General features: G+C 33.9%; 1 protein-coding gene across 3 annotated transcripts in view; it reads right to left on the reverse strand.

Annotated features, from left to right (window-relative positions):
* Positions 1–24,823, reverse strand: part of CNTN5 (contactin 5) — a 1,319,804-nt gene that overhangs the window by 91,587 nt on the left and 1,203,394 nt on the right. For all 3 annotated transcript variants that reach the window (XM_032852733.1, XM_032852732.1, XM_032852734.1), the window contains one exon: positions 2,339–2,497. In XM_032852733.1, the coding sequence (XP_032708624.1) occupies positions 2,339–2,497 (159 nt within the window). The remainder of the gene's footprint in view (positions 1–2,338; positions 2,498–24,823) is intronic.

Raw genomic sequence — 24,823 nt, forward strand, 5'->3', positions numbered from 1 at the left:
TAGATTTTAGTTCTTTTATTTCTCCAGAAAGGGATTTTATATCTCCCTAGAGGGTTTCTCTAATATCTTCCCATGCCTTTTTCGAGCCTGGCTAGAACCATGAGAATCGTCATTCTGAACTCTAGATCTGACATATTACCAATGTCTGTAATGATTAGGTCCCTAGCCTTTGGTATTGCCTCTTGTTCTTTTTTTTTGTGGTGAATTTTTTGGCCTTGTCATTTTGTCCAGATAAGAGTATATGAACAAGCAAGTAAAATACTAAAAGGGTGGCAAAGACACCAGGAAAATACACTTTAACCAAATCAGAAGAGATCCTAAATTGGTGGGGAGAAAGGGTATAAAAAGAGGTTCAGAGAAAAAAGGGAAACAACTAAAAAAAAGAAAATGAATAAAGAAAAAATGTAAAAAAGAAAAAAAAAGTAAAAAATATAATTAGATAAACTAGTTAAAAAACGTTAAAAAAGAAAAGGGTAAACGTTAAAAAAATTAGCAGAAGAAGAAAAAAAATTGAAAAAGAAAAAAAATTATATTAACTGGAAGACTGAAGAATCATTGGGTGAAAGCCATGAATTCCGTGCTTTGCTTTCTCCTCCTCTGGAATTTTGCCGCTCTCCTTGGTATTGAACCTGTACTCCATGGTAGGTGAACTTGGTCCTGGCTGGATTTCTTGTTGATCTTCTGGGGGAGGGGCCTGTCGTAGTGATTCTCAAGTGTCTTTGCCCCAGGCGGAATTTCACCGCCCTTACCAGGGGTTAGGCTGAGTAATCAGTTCGGGTTTGCTTTCAGGAGCTTTTGTTCCCTCAATGCTTTCTGTAGAGTTCTGGAGGATGGGAATGAAAATGTCAGCCTCCCAGTCTCCCGCCCGGAGGAGCCAGAGCTCAGGGCCCTGCTCCTCAGTGTGCCCTCAGAGAACAGCGCCCAATTACTCCCATCTCCCTGGCCTCCGGGTGTGCTCCGTGCTCACCCAGCCTGTGACTGGTTCAATGTAACCCCTAGCTGAGAGCTCATTCCTTGGCTCTGTCTCTGTAGCCAGCTTCCCCGTTCTAATACCTATAAGCTCTGTGACACTCAGACACCCCAGATCCTTCTGTGACCCTGCGGGACCTGAGGCCACACTGACCCTGCATGGGCTTCACCCTGGTTTAGCTTCTGGAGTGATGTCCCTCAGCAGAACAGACTTTTAAAAGTCCTGATTTTGTGCTCCGTTGCTCCCCCATTTGCCGGGAGCCGGCCCCTCCCCCTGCAGTCTATCTTCCCGTCGCTTTGCATTCACTTCTCCGCCAGTCCTACCTTTCAGAAAGTGGTTGATTTTCTGTTTCTAGAATTGCTGTTCTTCTTCTCTTCGATCTCCCATTGAATTTGTGGGTGTTTGCAATCTTTAGATAAGCTATCTGGCTGATCTCCTGAGACCTGAAGTAGTCTCAGTCTGTTACTTCTCCGCCATCTTGACTCCTCCTCTGGATATTACATAGTTTCAAATACTAACATGTTAAATAGGTGTCTAATAGCCATCAAGTAGACATCTTAGAAGTAGACATCAAAATGCTCCATTGCATTGTTTTACATAATATAATGTGTTAAATCTTCTTTTTATAAATTTAACAAATGTATGACTATAAATAGGCAGCACAAGGAAGTGGAGTAATGGAAAAATTCTGTACCTGATTATCTTGGTGGTTACTTGAGTCTATGCATTAAAATTTCATAAAATTTTATGGAATGACATATTAAAATTGCATATAAAAACTGGTGAAGTCTGAATATAGTCTATAAATCAGTTAATAGCATTATATGAGTGTCAATTTTCTGATTTGTTACATAAAATGTTATAATTAGGGAGAGGTGAGGAATAGGTCCATAGGAAATTTTTGTACTATTTTTGCAACTTCCCATTGAGCCTAAAGTTATTTCAGTAAACAAACAAATATAAATGATGTGATCTCTTCCTAGGAATTTAGAGAAGAAAGGAAGATAGCTTTTTTTTTTTTTTTTTTTTTTTTTTGAGACAGTGTGAGCACATGGTGGGGTGTGAAGTAATGAGAAAGAGAATCTTGGGCAGGCTCCACACCCAGCAGGGAGCCATGGAGGGCTCTATCTCAGACCCTGAGATTATGATCTGAACCTGAAATCAAGAGTGGGACACTTAATTTACTGAGCCACCCAGACACCCAGAAAGAAAAATATCTTTATAAAAAGAGGTAAACAGTGGTTAATATTGTAATAAATAACAAAGTTTCCAGAATCCAAAGTGATCCTACTGAGATTGCTAGCAAATATAGCTCATGACATAGGAAGGTGTTCGGGTTGCCTCTGATGTTGCATTAGAGCTTCTTACTTGTTTTTACTGTTTGCCAGCCCAGGGAGAATGGGCTTCGAGCCTGTAGGTTGTAGGAGGAGATTGGGCTGTGGTTGTCAGCCGCTGGGCTCCAGGACAGTGTGGCTGTGCTTTCTGTGATTTCCTCAACAATCACTATCCCTGGTGGGCCTGGGGGACCTATAGGAGAAAGGGAATGGATAAAGTTAAGTACAAGCCATGATGAGGAGCCATAAGAAATTGCATTTCCAATAAAGATCCCATCAAACTATCTAATCATCTTAGTGAAATACATATTTAGTGATGGAAATTGACAGTAGAAAGAGATGGGGTGCAAGGCAGTTTCCATGATTTCTGCTTATAACTTAATTATAGATTTGATTTTTTCTAAAACTTTGTGCTTGGAGGCAACTACAAATTAGCATTATATTTTATAGGAAAAGAAAAAGAAATAATCAGAAACACACACAAGAATATGAATGTCAATATCAACTATGACTGTTGACATCAACCATGGTTTACAGCAGCAACAATAGAGAGTGATAAACAATAGTATCAGTTACAAAAAAAAGATCCCATCATTACTAAAAAGCTCTAGGTAATGGGTTTAATTTTTATTTTCAGAAAATCTGCAATGTACAAATACTGTGATGTGACTATCAAGTAGCTTAAACTTTAACGAGGGAAACATGAAGAGCTCTGAAATAATGATAGTTCAGGCCAAGGAAGGGTATATTCTAGAAGTGAGGCATGGAAAAATTTTGTGGTGAGCTAAAAGAAAGTGTGATTTTGATGATGATGATGATGATGACAATGATGGTTTTTGGTGGGCATGGGAGAGTGGTGAATCAGATATTATTTTCCTTATGCTTATGAAAAATTGGTATAGAATAGCAATAATCTATGAGCATGTAGACTCTAGCTTTAAAAAGCAACTGTGATCTGATGAAGAAATATACCTTTGTATTATTACCCTTAAAATAGTGATATCTAATAGCAGTCAAAGATATGTAGAGTGTTCACATTTTAGAGGCTGGAAAGCATGTCAATTTTCTTATTAACATTCTTCTATTCTCTAATATAGACCATTCAGGGTGCAAAGATGCTTTTATTTTCAATGAAAACAAACAAAAAACCCTCTTCAGTATTTTAAGTTGTTTCTGAATTAGTCCTACTAGCATCATTCTGGCTTCACTTGACTCCTTAATCCACCTTGATACCATTGTCATTCACACCATTTGCATCTTTGCTACAAACTGAAACCAAATTTATAAATTCTTAAATCTGAATGGACTAAGTTAACTACTTTCTCTGGCTCTGGTCCTGGCTTTCTAGTCTAACTTTGCTAAGTCAAATGTGGTGATTGCAAAGTCTGATCATGAGGGGCTGAGCTAGACTGTAAGGAGCTAAGAAATGGTGGAAGGCTGGAGAAATGGAGGCAGTTGGTAAAGACCTCTGGGTAGAGAATTTCAACAAGGAAGGAGCAAGGAGATGGAGAAATAATTTTAAAAGCCTCATGAAGCCAATGGTATTTTTAGGAAAGAGAAGTGAACATTTTTATCAATTGAGCCCATTCAGATTTAAGAATTTTTAAATTTGGTTTGACTTATCATCAAAGATGCCAATGGTGTGAATGGCCATGGTGTCAAGGTTAACTAGGGAGTCAAGTAAAACCAGAAAGGTGCCGATAGACGAGCATAAAATAAGGAATCAAGGAAAGTGTGATGGGAAGATATAAGAATTGCAACATGTGAAGAGAAAATTGCAGTTTGTGATTTAAGTGTAGGGTACTTTTAAGTGATAATTTGTGTTTATTTGGAGTGAAATGGGGAATATGATTATTAAAGTTGACAAGGTCAAGGACTTATGGAAGAATATGTTTAATTTGTCATTAGTACGAATGTTTAAAGCATTAAGACAGTGGCTAAGGATGAGGTGAAGTAAATAAATGAGATCCAGGAGCTGAAGAAGATGCCTGAGTTGTTAGACTGTGGTGACACAAATATAAAGAGTTAACTATAATGGCAATAACCTAAGTAATGATGAGAATATTAACCATAATAATATTACTAATAGCATATCCTCACTTTACTGTATTAAGGTCCTGTATTTAGTATTTTGCAAACAATAAGTTGTTCATTTACTTCTATGTCACTGTGAGGTTGATCTCCCTATTTCATAGAGGATATAATGGAATCTCAGAGATTGGTTAGTCAATAAATAATAAATAAGTTAATAACCTTATTATATGTTAGGTGTTACAGTAGGCAGTAGGTGTCAGAGAATCCATTTTTCTGAGGAGACATTTCTTGCCCAAGTAATTCTGCTAGTGAATGGAAGAGCTAAGATTTGAATTTGAATCTGATTGTAAAGTCTGATTTTCCCAAAGAAGCAAGGAGTAAACAAATCCTTCCTCCTTTCATTGTTAAGGTGGAAAGTAGTTTTAATTGAAGGAATAAAGGGAGAAAATTGTGTGTTAAGAAAAGACACATTTAAATTATGTGTAGAGATAAAGATGACATTTGAAGAAAGCATTTAGGACTTCATGGCAGTCTGTGTGTAGGTGGACTCTATCACTATTTCCTCCCTGTACATGCAGGCCATTCCCTCCTTGAAAAGTAGAACCTGTTCTTTCATTTCCTTGAATCTGTACTGGACTGTCACAAGCTGTCCCAAAAGACAATGGTAAAAGTGACTGCATGACTTTTGAGGGGACATCAAAAGAAGTTTTACAGTTTTATCCCAGGTTTTTTGAATGCTTATGTGGAAATGCTTATGCTTAGTTAGAAATCTAATTAAACAGAAGCCACCATCTGTAAGAAAGCCCAAGCTATTCATTTAGAGAAGCTTGTGGAGAAAGCTAGGTCCAACTAGATCCTAGCTATCATAGGCATCCCAGCCTAGGCACCAGACATGTGAGTGATGGCACCTTCAAGTAACTCTAGCTTCAGCCACCAAGGGACTCATGTACATGGGAGATCCCAATTACCTGACTGTGCCTGTCATCTGCTAAAATCATGAGGGAAAATAAGAGATGGATGTTTTAAGCCACTAAGTTTTGGAGCAGCAACAGATAACTGGAACAAGCTTCAAAATAGTTTGATTTGAAAGTTTGTTCATAGAGAATTTTTTAGGGGGAATCTTTAAAATGTTATGAAAAAAAGACTTAAAATTCTACTAATGTATTCAAATAAGAATAGTTACTAACATAATTCATTTATTATTTTAATTAATTTATTTTTATTAACATATAATGTATTATTTGCTTCAGGGGTACAGGTCTGTGAATCCTCAGTCTTACGCAATTCACAGCACTCACCATAGCACATAACCTCCCCAATGTCCATAACCCAGCCACCCTATTCCTCCCCTCATCCCAGCTCCAGCAGCCCTCAGTTTGTCTCCCTCCCTGGTCCCATCTTGTTTCATTTTTTTCCCTCCCTTCCCCCCATGAACTCCTGCTCTGCTTTTCAAATTTCTCATATCAGAGAGATCATATAATAATCGTCCTTTTCTGATTAACTTATTTTGCTTATTAAGCTTTTCTATATTGTCCTATTTATTCTGTTCCATTCCATCTCTTCTATTTATTTACTTATTCAAAAAGCATTTACAACCACTTATGTGTGAGACATGATAGGAAATGCAGTGGAAAATAGCTATTCGTTAACTTAAAATAATTTGCCTGAGTATTAATATTCTAGAAAATGTAAAATTAGTTTTCTTAAAGAAAGACATATTTCTTTTAACAATGGGTAATACTCTAAATTTTTTTTAAAACTTCAGCTAGACCAAAAAATAATTTACAATGTAATTAATGAATATCCAAGTATTCTTCTCTATGTGTGGTTATTTTTTCAAGTATAGTCCTTAGAAAAATAATCAGTGAGAGTGAACAAAATTTGTGTATCCTGGACACTCTGTGGCTGTACAATTATTTATAATTACAAACTACTGTAAATAAGTAATTGTCCAATAATCATGTAATGTTTAAATCATAAAATTTTATGATAAAATATGAGGCAGCCATTAAACTGATGAATATTTAGGATTATTTACCATGTGGAAAATGTTCACAATATAAAAAGTGAAAAAATTAGAATGAAAATTGTATGTAAACATGTATATATAGTTATTTCCCAAATACATAAAGCAAAAGACCAGAAAGAAATGCATCGACGTATACATGGTGATTGTTATTGCTTGGAAGTGAGAATGTAGATGACTTAAGTTTTATTCTTTACTTGTTTGGCTTCCAATTCTGGACCATAAACATCTAAAAATATTTTTAAAGTTATTATTTTAAAGAAAGCCTCCATATTTTATGTATCTACTGTTGTAAGTATATTCTATTTAAAAAACATTTACTGGTTTTATTTAGCTTGTACATACATAGTTTGAAACCTTTTAAACCTGAAAAATAAATAACCACTTAATGTTGAAAAAAAAAAAAAAACATTTACTGGAGGCCCATTATGCATAAAGTAATGTGCTGAGTGCTGTGAGATAAGTGAGGGAAATGATTTATAGGAGAACAAGATAGGGTTCCAGCTCTAGTTATATTAAAATCTTGTGGCAGAAACAGATTGTTTACAAAAAACAAATGCCATGTAATGACAATGTTATGTTCAAGTGTTTGGAATATATTTTCCATCTTATTATAGCTCTTGTTAAATTGGCTATAATTATTTTTCTATAATTTCCACTTGTCTGAATATTCAACATAGTAATTGGCATATATTAGGCACTCAATAAATATTTGTAGAAGGAGAGATGAAAGAAAGAAGGGATAAGAAGGAAAAAAGAGGGTAAGAAAGGACAGAGGAGTTGTTTTGAATTTGTAATATTGTGTAACAATTAACAAGTAAAAGGATGTTTTAAAATAAATTAATTATCATATAAGACAAAGTTCCAATACAGTAACTTCTTTTTTTAAATTAAAATACATCTGAAAAAATATATATGTTTAAAAGATTTTTTAGTTAAGTTGAGTAAGATGGCAAAAAAAATTGACAGAATAGCTCCATGAATGAAGCAAACAAGTGATTTCATATGATTTAATAAATTATTAAACCCTGTGGACAGATCATTTTTCTACATCCTTATAAATCCAAAGTTTCTATGAATACATTCTTGTAAAAATATTCTGAAAAATTAATGATGTGATTTACCTTTTAAAACATTAAATATAATTTTCAACCATAATAAAAGTGAAAATGAGATTTATGGCTATTATACTGGTATTGGCTTACCAATGCTCATTTATTTATACAATTTTAGACATTATATACTGAATGGTGGCTATAATTATGTTCCTGTCTATATTTAGGAGTGAATTACATTAATATTATATTAATACAAACAATACCTTTGTTCTTAAGGCCTGTTAATGATGGTCATATTTTTGCCATTTTTTGCTTTTTTTTAAAATAAGGGAGTAAATTCTCTCTTTAAAGGTTATAGCTAATTACATTACACATCTTTGAAAATAGATTAATAAGAGATAAATATCCCACGGATGACAAATGTGTGATAGTATCTAGTATCTGAATATTATACAGATGCCTCTCATTTAGCAGAAACTATATTAATAACTTTATACTTAGCTGTAATGATTCATTATCAGATAGGAAGGAATCTGGAAAGGTCCCCACCTCACCCCACAACAGTGCTATTAGATAGAGTCACTAAAGTAAATACTTTATTTGAAAATAGATTATTTAGAATAATGGATATAGTCTCTTCATTTCTTCTTGGGAGGACTGCTGAGCAAATGACAAAGCACAAAGGCCCCTGGCAGAAGCCATGCTCTCATGAATTTAATTTACTCTCAATTAAGGGCCCTTAGGATTGCTATTAGATTGTTATCAGATCAACTCATTTTGTTGACCTAATGTTCAGTTAGAAAATTTTCTTCTCTTGAGAAGACACTGACTTTTAAAGCTGAAAAGCAAATAAAATATATGTCTCCTTATAACCTCTAAGGCTGTTATTTTTAGGCTGGGGACATGAAACAAGGATCTAAGACTTCATTTGATAATTAAGCGATGTTACAGAACCTTGGGATTTTTAAATTAACAGCAGTCATCTGGTTCAACCATGCTATTTTTCAGATGAGGAAGGAGTAATTGAAACAGGAAAAGTCAAAAAAAAAAAAAAAAAAGACCAAAAGAGTCCTTTGCTTTGAGGTGAAAAGTGTTGAAACAGGGTTTGGCTTTCGTTTGACAGCCAATCAAGTGATATTTCCTGTTCAAAGCAAAATATAACAAACTAATGTGGTAACAAATTGGAAATTGTGTACTGACTTCTTGTGAAATCATTACCCATTCTCCTTGTAGACAAGAACTGGTGGAGCAAACCAGTTCTTCTCATGTGATTGTCCAACATTTCTTGAAGAAAAATTCTTTAAAAATCCTCCTAATTACTGTAGCTGACTCCTCATGCCAACTTTTCTGGCCCTTTCCCACCTAGATAGCATCATTTTCCCTGCCTGAATCTGACATCTACTGATTCAACAAAAATCCCTATTGTTACAAGTTTTTTTGTTTTTTTGGGTTTTTTGTTTTTGTTTTGTTTTTTTTTTTTACATTTTATATAGATTCATATTGCTTTCACTTTATTTGATTTTGGGGACTTTCATGTAATTTTTTTTCATACAGAAATTCAAAGCGAAAAATTAAACTCATTGGGATTTAAAACATTAAATAGGTCTTTGCCTTACATTGTTTAAAACTAAAATAAAAAAAATTGATACCAAATATACAATGGTGTCTTAAATTGGTTCTATTTTTAATCCCATAAGTATTGATTGGGACAAATGCCTCTTACTTCTCAACACATGTAGGACTATGCTACAGAAAAATATAATTACTCATGGTAACAAGGTCCTGTACATGCCTTCGTAACAAAGTAAGGATGAGATTTAGCTACTGTCTAAAAGAATATATTAATACAGAGAAATAAACTCAATAACTCAGGCCACAAAGAATAAATTTAAAAATTTTAAAAAGATTTATTTATTTATTTTGGTGGGGAGGGGTATAGGGAAAGGCTTTCAAGCAGACTCCCCACTGAGCACAGAAGCTGACACAGGCTTGATCTCAGGACCCTGAGATCATGACCTGAACCAAAATCAAGAGTCAGACAATTAACTGACTGAGCCACCCAGGTGCCCCGGGGATTTTTTAAATTTTTATCATGTAGTTTAAATACATGTAATGAACCATTCAGTTCCTGTCTTTATAACTTTATAACCAAAGGACCATTTTGGACAGACCCAATTTAAAAGCCTATATATAAGTAACAACAAAACTTTTCATTAAAAAGTAACAACAAATACTTTTCACAAAACAATTTTCCGTTAGTTCAATCCTCTTAATAAAATGGGTTTAGAATATACCTCAACATAACAAAGCCCATAAATAAAAAAAATCCACAGCTAACACCATACTCAATGGTGAAAAACTGAAAGATTTAGCTTTAAGATTAGGAAAAAGATAAGGAAGTCCAATCTTACCACTTTTATTCAACATTGTATTGGAAGTCCTAGCCATAGCAGTCAGACAACAAAAAGAAATAAAATACATTCATGTTCACGAAGAAGTTAAACTGTCACTATTTGTAGATGACATAATACTATTCATAAAACTCTGAAGACTCCACCAAAAAACTATTAGAAGTAATAAATGAATTCAGTAAAATAGCAAGATACATAATTATACCCAGAAATCTGTTGACTTTCTATACACTGATTATGAAGCAGCAGAAAGAGAAAATAAGAAAGCAATCTCATTTACATTGCAAACAAAAGAATAAAATACCTAAGAATAAAGTTAGCCAAGGAGATGAATGAATGATCTATACTCTGAAAACTATAAAACACTGATGAAAGAAATTGAAGACAACAAAGACAAATGGAAAGATATATGGTGCTCAGGGATTGAAAGAATTAATATTGTTAAAATGTCCAAATGACTCAAAGCAATCTACATATTCGATGTAATATCTATCAAAATACCAATAGCATTTTTCACAGAACTAGAACAAATAATACTAAAATCTGTATAAAACCCCCAAAGACCCCAAATAACAGAAGTAATCTTGAGAAAGAAGAACAAACCTGGAGGTATCACATTCTCAGATTTTAATATGTTACAATGCTATAGTAATCAAAACATTATGGTATTGGCACCAAAACAAATACATAGATCAATGGAAGAGAATAAGGAGTCCAGAAACAAAACCATGTCAGTGTAGCTTATTAATGTATAACAAGAAGATACAATGGAGAAAAGATAGCCTTTTTAACACATGGTACTGGGAAAACTGGACAACTACATGCAAACTGATTAAACTGCTCTTCCCTTTGGCAACATATATACTAAAGCTGGAATGTTTGAGAGAAGATTAGCATGGCCCCTGTATAAGTCATTTATGCAAATTCTTGAAGTGTTTTATTAAAAAAAAGAATGAAACTGAGCAACTTTCTTGCACTATATCCAAAAATAACCACAAAATGAATTAAAGACCTCCATGTGAGACCTGAAACCATAAAACTCCTAGAAAGTAAGTAACATAGGAAGTAATTTCTTTGACATCAACCATAACAACATTTCCAAATATATCTCCCAAGGAAAGGAAAACAAAAACAGACACCAAAATAAAAAAACTTACACAATTCAACACTTAATAAATAATAATCTGAATAAAAATGGGCAGAGGACCCTAATAGACATTTTTCCAAATAAGACATACAAATGGCCAACAGACTCATGAAAAGATGTTTGACATCACTAACATTAGGGAAATGTAAATAAAAATAAAAATCACCTTACATCTGTCAGAATGGCTAAAATAAAAAAGATAAGAAAAAAAGTGTTGGTGAGGATGTGGAGAGAAAGAAACCCTCTTGCAGTTAATGGGAATGCAAATTGGTGCAGCCACTTTGGAAAAAAAGTATGGAGATTCCTCAAAAAATTAAAAATAGAAATACTATATGATCCAATAATTCCAGGACTGGGTATTTACTCAAAGAAAAAGATAACACTAATTCAAAAAGGTATATACACCCATGTGTTTTTTGCAGCATTGTTTACAACAGCCAAGATATGGTAGCAACCCAACTGTTTGCCAATAGATGAATAGATAAAAAATATGTGATACAAACACACACACACACATACACACACACACACACACACACACACACTCATACACACAGGAATATTACTCAGCCATAAGAAAAGATGAGATCTTGCCATTTGCTACAGCATGGTTGGGCCTAAAAGGTATTATGCTGAGTGAAATAAGTCAGACAAGGAAGTCAAGTACCATATGATTTCACTTATAGGTGGAATATAAAAACAAAAACAAATGAATAAAAAAAAAGAAGCAGAATCAGACCTATAAATACTGAGAACAGATGGTTGAAGGAGGAGGTGGGGGCATGGGAAAAATGGGTGAAGGGGAGTGGGAGACACAGACTTCCAGTTATGGAATGAATAAGTAATAGGAATAAAATGTATAGTACACGGAATGTAGCCAATGATGTTGTAATAGCATTGTGTGATGACAGACGTAGCTATACTTCTGGTGACCACAGCATAACATATAAACTTGTTGAATCAGTCTGTTGTACACCTGTAACTAATATAATATTGTGTTTCAACTGAACTCAGATAAACATTAACAAAAAAATAAATTTTAAAAAGTAATAGTCAATAATGTGAATAGATTTTTTGTAGCACATTACATAGTCATACTTATTAATAACTGGTTTTTAAGGTTTTCATTTTTAGAACAGAATTATGAAGACTTATGGCATGACTGATTAAGAGAGCATGATTTTATTGATATTATATTCTTATACAAGAAGTGTCCTGACATGCTCTTGACGTAATGGGATGGCAACACCTGACCTCATATAGTATTGCATCTAATTTTCTTTATTTTTTCCTCAGATACTTCTTTATTATCATGTTTTTCATGACATCTTGAGAGTGTTCTTAGATTTCTTTAATATTTACTAACCTAATTTAAGCGACCCTTTCCTACTGATCTTAGTCCTATGAGAATAACAAATTCTATTTTTTGTGGGGTGGATAAGGATGGAAATGAATGATAAACAGTTCTAATTATTTTTTTTTAAACACTTTTGTTCTCAATTAATTGGTAAAGCTCACCATTTATTCTATCATTATCATAATTACTATTATTGTTATTATCATTATTATCTGTCATCTATGTAATGGGTCCCTCAGTGTGAAATTTTTGTCTCTCCTAATTTTAACCATTTAACACCTATTTAGTCTTCAAATTTCAAATATCTGCTCAAGTTTTACTTTTTTATTCAATAGCTACTAAATTTCAATTTCATTTTGTATAAAATGCCTAGGAAATTTTTATGTACCCTATATTTCAAGAAAAAATAATCTAAAGAAAAGAGATCTGGATAAAGAGTCTGAAAAATCTTATTCCAGTCCTGAGTCCTTATGTAAGAACTCTGTATAAGTTTCTGAAACTTGGGCAAATTTCTGAACCTCATTAAACCTCAATTCCTTACATTTTATAAAAGGGATGATAATAACAATGTTATCATTATTGTCAGTATTACATAGGGCAATGTAATAAAAAATTATTTTGTAAATAGTTATATACTAGTTGGACCTCTCAATAGCTTGGTAACTTTGACAATGTCATATGATCATTGTCATTTTTTACCAATAAAAATACAAACCTATGCATCACCTTTGGTTCTACCAAAATATAAAGGATAGATATGAAAATAATTTAAAAAAAAAGTACTCTTTTTAGCAAATTCAACAAGCAATATCTTCTGGGGAGCTTATAATGTAAAATGGGAAAAATGCTAAAATGCCTATTTATCAAGTTGAAGGCTTTATGCTAAATATTATGTACTTTCTCTCTAATCTTTAAGGCAAATCAGGTATTTAAAAAAAACAAAAGGCAAATCAGATATTAACACTCCCTTTCCACAAATGAGAAGACTGAGTCTCAGAGAGTTCAGGTGACTCATTCAAGGTTACACAACACCCCAGTGATGGACCTGGGGTTCAATTCTGATACTTAATTTCATACATATCAGAGATTTAACTCTGTCCTATTTATTAGTACTCAACATTACTTCACATAATTCAGCACAGACATAGAAAATGTAAATTTCAGAGCATTAACAATAATTATGAGCAGGAAGCACTTTTTTATTGACTGAAAATGAATTTGGAGGTAGAAACAAATGAAAGAAATGAAGTGGACTTTGTGCTCATTCCCTAATATTCACTCCACCTGTCACAGTGTGGTGTAGGGAATTAGCCCCCATTCTATGGGTGACCCTGATTAGTTTATGCTTATTTTGGCAATTTCACCTGCTCCTGTCATGACTGGTTCAGCAAGTTAAGTCTAAGCCAGTCAGATCATGATAATCTTCTTATGTTGGATGCTGGTTCATGATCTAGACAGGAAAAACTAAATGAAGGGATGGACACTTGTAGAGATATGCTAGTTCTTTTGCCTGTTGTATGGCAACAGAAAAGCACTTAGCCTATACCATTCTTGGTAGTCAGCCTATGACTACCATGAGCTTTAGGGTAAGGCCAACATTGTAGACAAGAGTGGAGAGATGGAATCAACCTGGGTCTTTGGAAAAAAACAAAAACAACAACAACAACAACAACAACAAACAAAAAACAAAAAAAACCACGAACGCTGGATTAATCAATTTAAAAATCTGCTTCAGCTTCCTCTCATGAGAGCCAATAAACTTCCTTACTGTTTCAGCCAATTTGAGTTAGTTTTTATATTACTTGGAACTGTAAGCATTCTAAGAGACAAAGGATAACTGAAACTCCCTTGGTTTAGGAAGGATTAGCACCGGAATAATTCCTTACCTACACAAAGATTGGTTATATTAGCAAAAGTAACCTGAAAAGAGGATCTTCAACATATCTAATTATCAGATATACCCCTTGGAGTTGGAAAAAAACAAGTCAACTGGGAAAACTGACAGAACAGCAGGCCAAATAGAAACAAATAGCCAGATAGGTCAACTGGGAAAACTGACAGAACAGCAGGCCAAATAGAAACAAATAGCCAGATAGGTAAACACGTAATGCAATGTTATTATTAAAGTGATTTAAAAATTTGCCTGTAGGGTAATGGAATGAATACTTTTGGTTAGAGACTTGGAGCATATTAAAGATGTACTATTTCAGTCAATGTATTCCTATGACAATAAAGTTCAACAAAGTATGGAAAATCAGGGGCACCTGGGTGGCTCAGTTAGTTAAATAGTTGCCTTTGGGTCAAGTCATGATCTCAAAGTCCTGGGAATTAGCCTGACATTGGGCTTCTTGCTCAGTGGAGAGTCTGCTTCTCACTCTCCCTCGGGTTCCCCGGTACTTGTTCGCATGCTCTCTTTCTATCAAATAAATAAATAAGATCTTTTTAAAAAAGAAAGAAAAATCAAAGAATTTTAGAGCAAAATTGAAAAACCTCATTTTATAAACCCATAATTAAATACTCTGTGTGTTTTTCATTGCTACACTGACTTTAAAAAAAAAAAGGAAAAAGAAAAGGAGAAGGCTGAAAGGTTTAGAGATGTTACCATGTGAAAACAAAACCAAAAAACTAACCTTGACAGCTTTGAATAACGAAGGCTGACTGGGTACCTTAAGACCTAGTTCTCATACAGCCCTTGTCATTTTCCAACCAAAATGACTTAGGAATATACTTCGTATCTCTAGGTCACAGAAAATTCTTTAGATAATGAGGCTGGAAGGATTTTTCCTTTCTTTCTTTCTTTCTTTTTTTTTTTTTTTTAGTGAAGATTCTAAGAATACGGTTCCTCTGGGCTGGTACTTAAGATGGAACAGATGACTTTATTATTATTTCGTGATAAAAGATAAGTAAAAAAAATATGCTAAAAGACTGGAAAATTCAAAATATTTTTGAAGAGAGGGAAAGCAGTTTAAGTTTGATCAGAGTATCAAAAGTCTATAAAAGTGGGAAAAGGTTGATGAAGACTTTGAGTACCAGGACAATGAGTTTGAACTTTGTTCTGTAATTAGTGGAGGGCTAGTAAATGTTTTTAAATGGGAGATAGACCAACACATTAGATATTATAGAGGAAGAGTCAAGGGTGGGAATGAAACATTATTCCAGAATTTCATGCTTGGATAAATTGCAAGAATAATGTTAGAATAAAGAGAAAATCTGGAGGAAGATCTCAAAAAATTTCCTGTCAAGTTAAAGCAATTAATTTCAATTGAAATAAATTTTGACAATGACACTGAAGTAGAGGTAGGAAGATGCTAGTTTTGAGCCTGAAGACAGTAAAAAAGATCAGGAATAGTTGTGTGATAGAGAATCAATAACAGTCAAACATCAGTATAGCTAACAATATTGAAAACTTATGTGAAATAAAAAACATGGAACTCAGTCAACATTGTTCAATTAAATTCTTTACGTCCCGTATTTGTTCATAACCAAAATCAGAGGTGACTGAGTTTAAAAGTTGGTATGATGAGTAGTATCAAGGAAGTTATGCCCACCTATTGAGTAGGTAGATTTTAGGTAAGAATTGAATTAAGTGTAATTGGTGACCATACAAGTTAATTGGAGTCCATGTGAAATACAGAGGAATATTCTTAATAAATATGGTGATGCACCTATTGCAGTAAATTAAAGTTGCTGCCAGAGAGTTCATATCCCAACAAACAGATCAAACTATGCATAGTGGAGCTTCCAGGACATGGTGTTGGGCCCCTACAGTTGCAAATAAGGCAAGATAATAAGGTGCTGGGCTGTCCGCTGGCTGATGTTTCAACGGATAGTTCAAAAATTTGTCTCATGGACATAAAATCTTTAATGGACACAGAAGCCTTTTCTTTAGCACGTCTATTTAGTTTCTTTCCCATACACTCTGTGTAGCCAGAAGCCAGCATGTAAGTCCTCCTTTGCTATGTGCATTTGATTTTTAATATTTCAATCAACATTTCTTGGGAAAATGTGTGTATGTTGCAAAAAATAGGTGAAATCATGAAAAAATGCTAAGGTATTTATTATAAAGATGGGAGTGCCAAGCTTCAAAGAACTGTTTTGTGATTACCATTATAGGAAACTTCTGGAAACCCGACCCCACCATATTATTCCCATATAGTTTTTTCTCATATTTCACAGTGTCTGCCTTATTGACATGTCATATGACATGGCAATATATTTAATATTAAATGCCTATGATTATTGTTTATTCAATTACTACTTCATACACTGTCTATCCTTCTTTATATATCTGATTTTAAAAATGTAATTATTCACTTTGGGAAAAAGAATTAGTCATTTATTCTTACATTTAATAATTTGCTTAACAATATTGAGGAAATATCTACTCTGTGTCATACCCTGGGGATCAGGATTACTTTCTAGGGAGGAAAAGAAGGCCAATGAACAAATGAATGAGATAATTTCAGATAGTAATAAATGCTATGAAGAAAATAAAGTAGGGTGAAGATAAGATGGAAGTGAGATAGGAAACATTAGATAAGAAGCTGAAAAATAAATAAGGAGCCAGCAGGCCACATACATATTATGGGTAAGTTTTCCAGGCAGAGAACATCAGTGGCAACATTCCTAAGTGTTGATGAGTTAAGCAAAATTGTGGAACAGAAAGGATTCAGGTGTGGTGGAAGCAAAGTAGAGAAATAAGATAGAGAAGGGTGATAATGTGGGAAAGGTCAGTAGGTGCCAGATATCAGAGGGATTTGAGGGCAATGGTGATGAATTTAGATTTTATCTAAGTGTGATAAGAAGTCACTCTGGATAACACAAGAGAAAAGTCAAAGGAAAGAAGCCACTGAAAACCAGAGAGCAAAAGTGGAAAGGAAGCCCTCAGAGGCTATAGGAAAATATTGGGGAAAATCTACTTAAATACTTGAAAATGTTAGTGATCAGCGTTAATGCTAAAACTGCAAAACCTTTGTAATAACATATTGGTAGCAAATGTAAATTGCAATCATTCAGTACATCACTTTTCCAATGTTGTCTTATTGTACTGGTGTTGCTTAGTTGAAGTTGTCAGTGTAGTTTCAATGACAGTGGTAGTCTCTGAGAATGTTTTACATACCAGTTTCTTGAAATCTTATTGAGAGTATGGTGATTTTTCTAATGTTGTAAGGAAAACAAAGCAAAACAAAACAAAATGACACTATCCTTCCCCTACACCAATCTTATAAAATTGGAATTTCATGAAATTTATCCTGGTAGGTATAATTTGTGAATGTGTGTTTGTCATTGGAACTCTGTCTCCTTTGTGTTAAATGGGGCTAAGTGATTGGTTTAGACCACTGAGTTGTGAGCTAAAATGACCTGTGCACTTTTGGCTGAAGCATTTAAATGCCAATGTGAGACTCTCCATATCACCCTGTTTAAGATGTTTAAAGAACTCTGTGCTTCTTTTTAGAAAAACACAAACACTTCTCAGTCAATTATCACATAAATCAGGTGAAAGGTACATTAACCAACAATTGAAGGTAGTAAAGCAGGCATAAACATTTAATGTGGTTTTACATGAGTTGAAGTTGTGTACACTGTATATATTCCAATAGAAAAATAATACTGTCCATCCATCGAAGGTGATCTTTCTGAAATGGAAAATAGATATTTGAGAGTCTATTGTACAAGTTGCAAGAACAAATAAAAACAATCATCTTTTTTATTAAACACTTCAAGCAACCCAGATACTATCCTGAAATTAATTTATTAAACTAAATTAAATAAATTCTAAGAAAAAAATGAGTTAAAGAAATCCTACAGGAATTCTATAAGGGGTGCTAAAATATGCAAAGTGCCATGTTCTGCAAAACTTTATATAAATCCAATATTGGGTTTATTGTGTATGACTTATTATATTTCTTGATGCAAATTAAGATAAAAAATAAAGCATGGACTCTTAAATCTGTTCACTATCACTATTCACTTATGAATAATTTATAGATATCTTTGTGGCTTATGTTCCCAAATATACCATGAAGTGAATTTGGAATTATTATTCCCAATGACATATAATGGAGAAAGAATAGACTTAGGGGTATCTTGATGGCTGCTGCTTTATACTCGGAGGATTTTTTGCTAGACAACTGTTAGAAGACATATACCATTATGCAATGTACCATTAAGAGTTTGGCACAGACTGAAAGATGACTGCTGTCAAATGATGACAATGAACTTGGTACAATCCTGATACCACCATTTAACTCATTTGGAGAAATGGAGACAGTGGGCTCTTGCAGAGCACTTAAATAGAGCAGTCCTGGAGGGTGGATAATTTTTAGCAGATGTTTCATATAATGGATGGATTAGAGGGAGAGTGCCTGTAATACATACTACCTCATCCGGTGGGATATGATCGATGTTGCTTATTAGCTTGACTTAACATTCTGTGAGCTGAGGTTTTGAGACAAATATATGAGCTTTGATTTACTGATACATACAGATCAAGTGATAAAATGTCTTTGAAACAGTGGTAAGATATTTCAAATGAAGTTTACTAATTACTGCTCTATTTCTTGAGTTGCCACAAAAGAAATAATTATATGAACCAATAACTTCCTGAACAAAGCATATAATTCAAAGAGACTTGTTTTATGCCATAGTTTTCTGTGATGAATGAATACTTAAATTAGCCTAATCAGAATGCTGACAAATGAGAAAGCTAATGCATTGGTATAGATGATTAACTTATGTGGTTTAAAAAATATTTCCATTGCTTAAAATTTTGTACTTCTGACCTAGAATATTTTAAAATCTAAGACATAATTTTAGGGGAACCTAAAAATCATTCATACTATTTTGTTTCACTTTTTAAGAATCTAAGTATTTATTTTACAAATATTTCCAAATCCTTTAGTGTCCTTGGTGGTTTATAACAGCTTTGTATCCTTTATTTTAATTCTTGCATTGTTTCATTATCAACTAAACTGAAGGTATGGCAAATTTCTATGTAAACATTCATAGAATAAATATATTTTAAAAATATTGAATACTGTGATTTAAATCGATTTTATAATATGTACTTGGTGCTCATTTTGTGTGATACCAAGTTAGTGACTATTAGTTATGCAGATACCGAAGCTAGTTATTGATACAAAAAAAAAAAAAAGAACTTAGAATGGGCTCATCTACACATCTTTTCTAGAATGAAATATAATTTGTGTATTTAAATTTATAACTTTTTTTAAACTCAGTCTTTTTCTTTTGATTCCTTTGTATAACTGTATTTGAAGCCCTGCAGCATTTATTTCACATTTGGGAAATTCCTTTGTACACTAAGATAACTATTGCCTTTTGCTCCAGGATGGAAGCCATCACAATGGAATCTTCAATGCATGTAAATATGTGTTAATATAAACAACCCGCTTCAGGAAAGTGATGAAAGATTTCGTTGCTTCAGTTTACTGAATGCACTGAGATGGCCCTGATGGTGTTTCAGTTTATCCTAATGACAACAAACCAGTAGAGAACACAATTATGCCAAATCTATCAACATGCCAATTTGACCCTGAGGAAGGAGAGGCAGTCAAAATGCTCCCAATCACCTTTAGAATGTATTATCAAATTGTAAGCGAACAAGACGAACAAAAATAATCAGAATACTATTTGATATTTTAGTCAATGGATAATAAAATAGGATTGAGTTTTGGAGAAATGTATACCATTTCCTTGCCCATATATACCATAAAGAACAATGATTCGTCCCTTAACCTTAAAGATTAGGGAAATAAAAATTCTTTTTCTAATTAAAAATATCAACAATAATATCTGCATTTACTGAGAAGCATTCTACCATTTGAAATCTCATTTCATTCTCCTATTAAGTCTGCAAATTAGATATTATATGCCTATTATTGAAATGAACAATCCAAAAGAGGTAAAATGACTTGCCTATGGTTATTCAGCTAGTGTCAGAGTGAGATTGAAATCGGGGCCTGGGTTATTTTTATAATGCTATACTGTACTGGCTGTATAAACTTGTTACCATCATAGCAATTTTAAACTACCTGTGTCATTTTTAAATCAGGCTACTGAGATTCAACTAACATTTATTGAGCACCAACTATAAACAAGGTCTAGTGCTAAGTGCTCTGGTTGCTCAAAGATATTGCTTTTCTAAATGAAATGCAAGCACAGCAGACCTTTCTTTGGTACTTTTTATACACCTTAAGCTTATGCAATTTTATTTTCTCACTGCAATAAATAACCTTGCAGCTGTTGCTTTTATATCTCAGCTTTTCAATGCCTGCCCACTTTGAATCTTACAGTGGTTATTTTCTATTTTAATAAACTGTTTTTATAAGCTGGAAGCTATCTTTCTCCCTTTCCCCCTGAGTGTTTAGGTACTCAGCAATGATCCAGAAGTTTTGGAAGGTAATGTCTACTTACATACTCAATCTATAACATAAGGTAGAGATCCATGTGTTCATGACTGCCAATTTTTACATATAAGGTGTCAGATTAGATTTTTCCTCATACATACTAAGCAATAAAGTTAGACACACTCTAGTTTTGAAAAATGAAAAAAAAAAAAAGGAGGAGAGACATTTATAAGAAAGATTTTTTACCAAGAATGATTCAGTTGTTTTTTTTTTTCTTGGCTTTAACAGACATCATCTGCTATTCAGTTTCTCCCCTAGTCTCTCACCTCAGTTGCTCTAACCCATTAGAGAGCTAATTGCCTTTGTAATTCCAAATTAAGGAGTACTTAGTGAAACAAAGGTATTACCTTTACCAGGTGTTTAGGAGGACAAAGTCTAATCTTCAGTAAAAGTCAGCAAAAGTTTCCTTCAATCAATTCTGGTCCCTCTGTTCAATATTCATGGATTTTGTGTTGTTCAATGAAGACCAGGTTCAGAGACCAGGTTACATGTTGTATGATGTTAGACAAAATCAAGAGAATAATTAAGAATTGAGTATTTTGGAACATATATTGAAATGAAACAAGATTTTAAGGTAGGGACTAAAGTAAACTTACCAATTTTCCATTGTTTTAGAGGTGTGACCAGAATTGGGCTGACATTTCACAAATCTTTTGCTTGGAACTTGGGTTCTTGGTGACCACATATGGGTTATGAAAGAAAGGCAATGTAATATATATATACATTTCCTGTGAAAATGTGTATTCTAGGCTTTACATGAAAATAAGTTACTACCTAAAACTGAAAAAAAAAAAAAACATGCTAAAACAACCTAGGTAACAGTCATGGAAAACAAATGCATTCAGGAAATTTAAAAGGTCATGTGTTAGAAAGGATTGATGCTTGGTTTTGTCCTATATCTATAAAAACCATAAAAAAGTAAGTAGGTGATTTTTCCAAACAGTTCAAACAAGTAAACACAGGTAAAATGTACTTCCAACATTTTGCCCAAGTAATACTGGTTAGTGTGTTTTGTGTTGTTTTGTTTTCATGACTTTTGGCATGATTTACCCATGAGTAGGTAAGAAACAACAAATATCAGAGGTTTGAAAGACAAGCAGCAATGATTGAAATGAAGGTAAGGTGTGTTTTAAAGTAGCTGGGAGTTTTGTTCTTCCCTCATAATTGTGGCAATCATAAGAAAGTTTAAAATGAGAGAATAAGAAGAGATCATGCAGAAAGAGGTCTGTTTCTTTAATATTGCTTAGTATTCCTGGTGACATTTTGTCCAGAAGCGATTCTTTTCTACCAAAACTTAACGTGTTTGGATAAGAAGTCCTACAAGATGTCCTGAGAAAACAATTATTAGAATTTGACATCTTCTATGATTGGCAAGACATGGGGGTCAGAGGAAGTTCAAGCTTGTCAGTAAGCTTAGTTGTGATTTAGAGCAAAATATTCAAGAAAGTGGTGATCAGTAATGTTGAGGCTCTCAATCATGTGGTCAAAGATAAAAAACTTCAGAGGATTAGAAAGCATGAGGCCTGCCATTTGAGGCAGATGAAAGTGAAAAAGAGCTTATTTGCAAAATGCTGTAGATTAATTTCTCTTTCTTACCTTAACAAATGACTTTAATCCAGCTCATGTATAAAAATTCTCTGACTCCTACACAGAACTTGTCACTCCATCCCTTCTTACAGGACTCTTTTCTTTCCCTTAAGTCCTTATTCCTTTCTTCCCCTTTCTCTTTTTTCCCCTTTCTTTCTTCCTTTTTACTTCTTTTCTCCCTCCCTGCTCTACCCTTTCCTTCTCTTTCTTTCTACCTTCTTTCCACAAATATATTAATATTTGTCAGGAACTATGTGTCAGGAACTAAGTAGGTCCAGGGAATACAGTAATGAATAAAATGAAAACAAACTGACAATTGATGATATTGATGGAAGGCAGAACAGTAATTTAAAATGTTTCTTTGAAATTAGTCTGCTTGGACTGTACGCACTATTCCACTTATTAGGGTGATGCCAACAAGTCCTAAACCTCACCAAGCCTTAGTTTCCTTATTTACAAACTGAAACTAAAAACAGTATTCTTCTCATTGTTTTTATACGATATGCTAAATGAATAAAGTGAAATAATTCATATAGGGACAGTGCCTGGCATATAGGAGAAACTTAATAAATGCTAATTGTTTATTATTATTATTAATGGGGCTTATAATCAGAGTAAAATGTGCTGCTCATACATCTAACAGCACTCCCTATATTATATTGTAAAAAGACATGTTCTTCCATGTCAGGGACACAAGTTGTTCATGGCTAGCTTGTTCTTAGTATAGTGCCTGCCACTTATTATGTGCTCTATAAATGTATGATGTATGAATGAAATGTATGATGAATGAATGAAAAGTAAGCAAGGTTAAAGGTAAGCAACCTGTCCAAGTTACAGACCATTTAGAGCTTAGGGGAGGTGAAATGGAATGTCTGACTTCAAAGTCCATGCTTTTCTTTTATACATCATTGTTTGCCTCTTTCCATCTACTGTAATTTGGATATTATGCCCATCAGGCCATTGAATTTGCCCTTGCCAAAGTCATCAGCTACTTTCAAATTGCTCAACCAATGCTAGATATTGGTTCTTATTTTACTTGTACTTGACACTGTTGCCTACTTTGTCTTTCCTGAAATTCTTCTTTTTCTTTGTCCTTATGACTTGATTTCCTTGGCTTTATTCCTAGTAGGTTGCTGTCTCCAGCAGTCACTTCCCAATCTTTGTATATTCCCCTTCTTTTCAACTTTTGTTTTTTCTTGAGATTCTATCTTGAGTGTTTCTCCCTTTTCATTCTTTATATGCTATCTCTGTACTTTCATTTCCATCTGATTGTGCTCAAATCTACATCTCAACTTCAGTGTTTCTCTCCTAGCTCCATACCCACAAATCTGTTTGTGTACAGAGTATTTCTCTTTGGAGAGCCTTATCTTAAATGCTGTTGCTTTACTACCAATCCAATTTTCTCCTTACCTTCCAGACTACATGAAAAGCATGATCATTCTTAAGGGTGGTCACATAATTTATCTAAAGCAGGAAAATTTTAAGAGTGAAAGGGTTTCACTAGTAATTACTCTGCCACCCCTAGTTTAACTTGGAACTGTCTTGGTCTAATCAGAATGAATGGTCTCCCTGCCATTGATCACTCCATTAAACATCACAACTGGCATTCATTCTTGACTCTTGCTTCTCATTTTTCATAGGCAGTGAGCTATCAAGTTCTATGGATTCTGTCTCCTTCTTATTTTTTGAATATGTACACTCTTTTTTATCTCCATTATCATTGCCTTTTTTCAGACCTTTCTTATTTCTTGTGAAGATTACTACTATAGCTTCCTACTTGGTCTACTAATAACCACTGGTCTCACTCTCTCTAAAACATCCTCTGTAGTTTTCAGAATAATCTTCTTAAAGTGTATATCTATTCATGTTCCCTCCTGCTTTGATCCTTTGATAGATGTTCATAAAAGTTAAGCTCTCTACCATGGCATTAGAAGGCATTTATACACAATCCTATCTCACACTTCTCCCTTTTGCATACTAGAACTCTCCTGGCATATAGTAGGCACTCACTAAATAATGAATAAAATCAGCACTTACATCAAAACCCACACATCAAAAACTTATCTCAGGGGTGCCTGGGTGGCTCAGTGGGTTAAGCCTCTGCCTTGGGCTCAGGTCATGGTCTCAGGGTCCTGGAATCAAGCCCCACATCGAGCTCTCTGCTCAGCTGGGAGCCTGCTTCCCCCTCTCTCTGCCTGCCTCTCTGCATACTTGTGTTCTCTTTCTCTCTGTCAAATGAATAAATGAAAGCTTAAAAAAAGAGAATTTATCTCAATAAGCTTATGTAAATGTTAAGTGATAGTAAATGTCATTTTTATATTAAGATTGATATGTAAGAAAAATAGCTTAGTCTGTGGGACAAAATATATAGTGAAGTGTGATTACCTTACAGTTTGTCACTCAAAAATATGTATAAATAAAATCCAGCTGATCAGAATTTTTATCAAAATGGAAGTCACGAAATGAAGAGTTA

Source organism: Lontra canadensis, unplaced genomic scaffold, assembly GCF_010015895.1.
Source record: "Lontra canadensis isolate GAN:19392208 unplaced genomic scaffold, GSC_riverotter_1.0 scaffold7, whole genome shotgun sequence".
NCBI lineage: Eukaryota > Metazoa > Chordata > Mammalia > Carnivora > Mustelidae > Lontra > Lontra canadensis.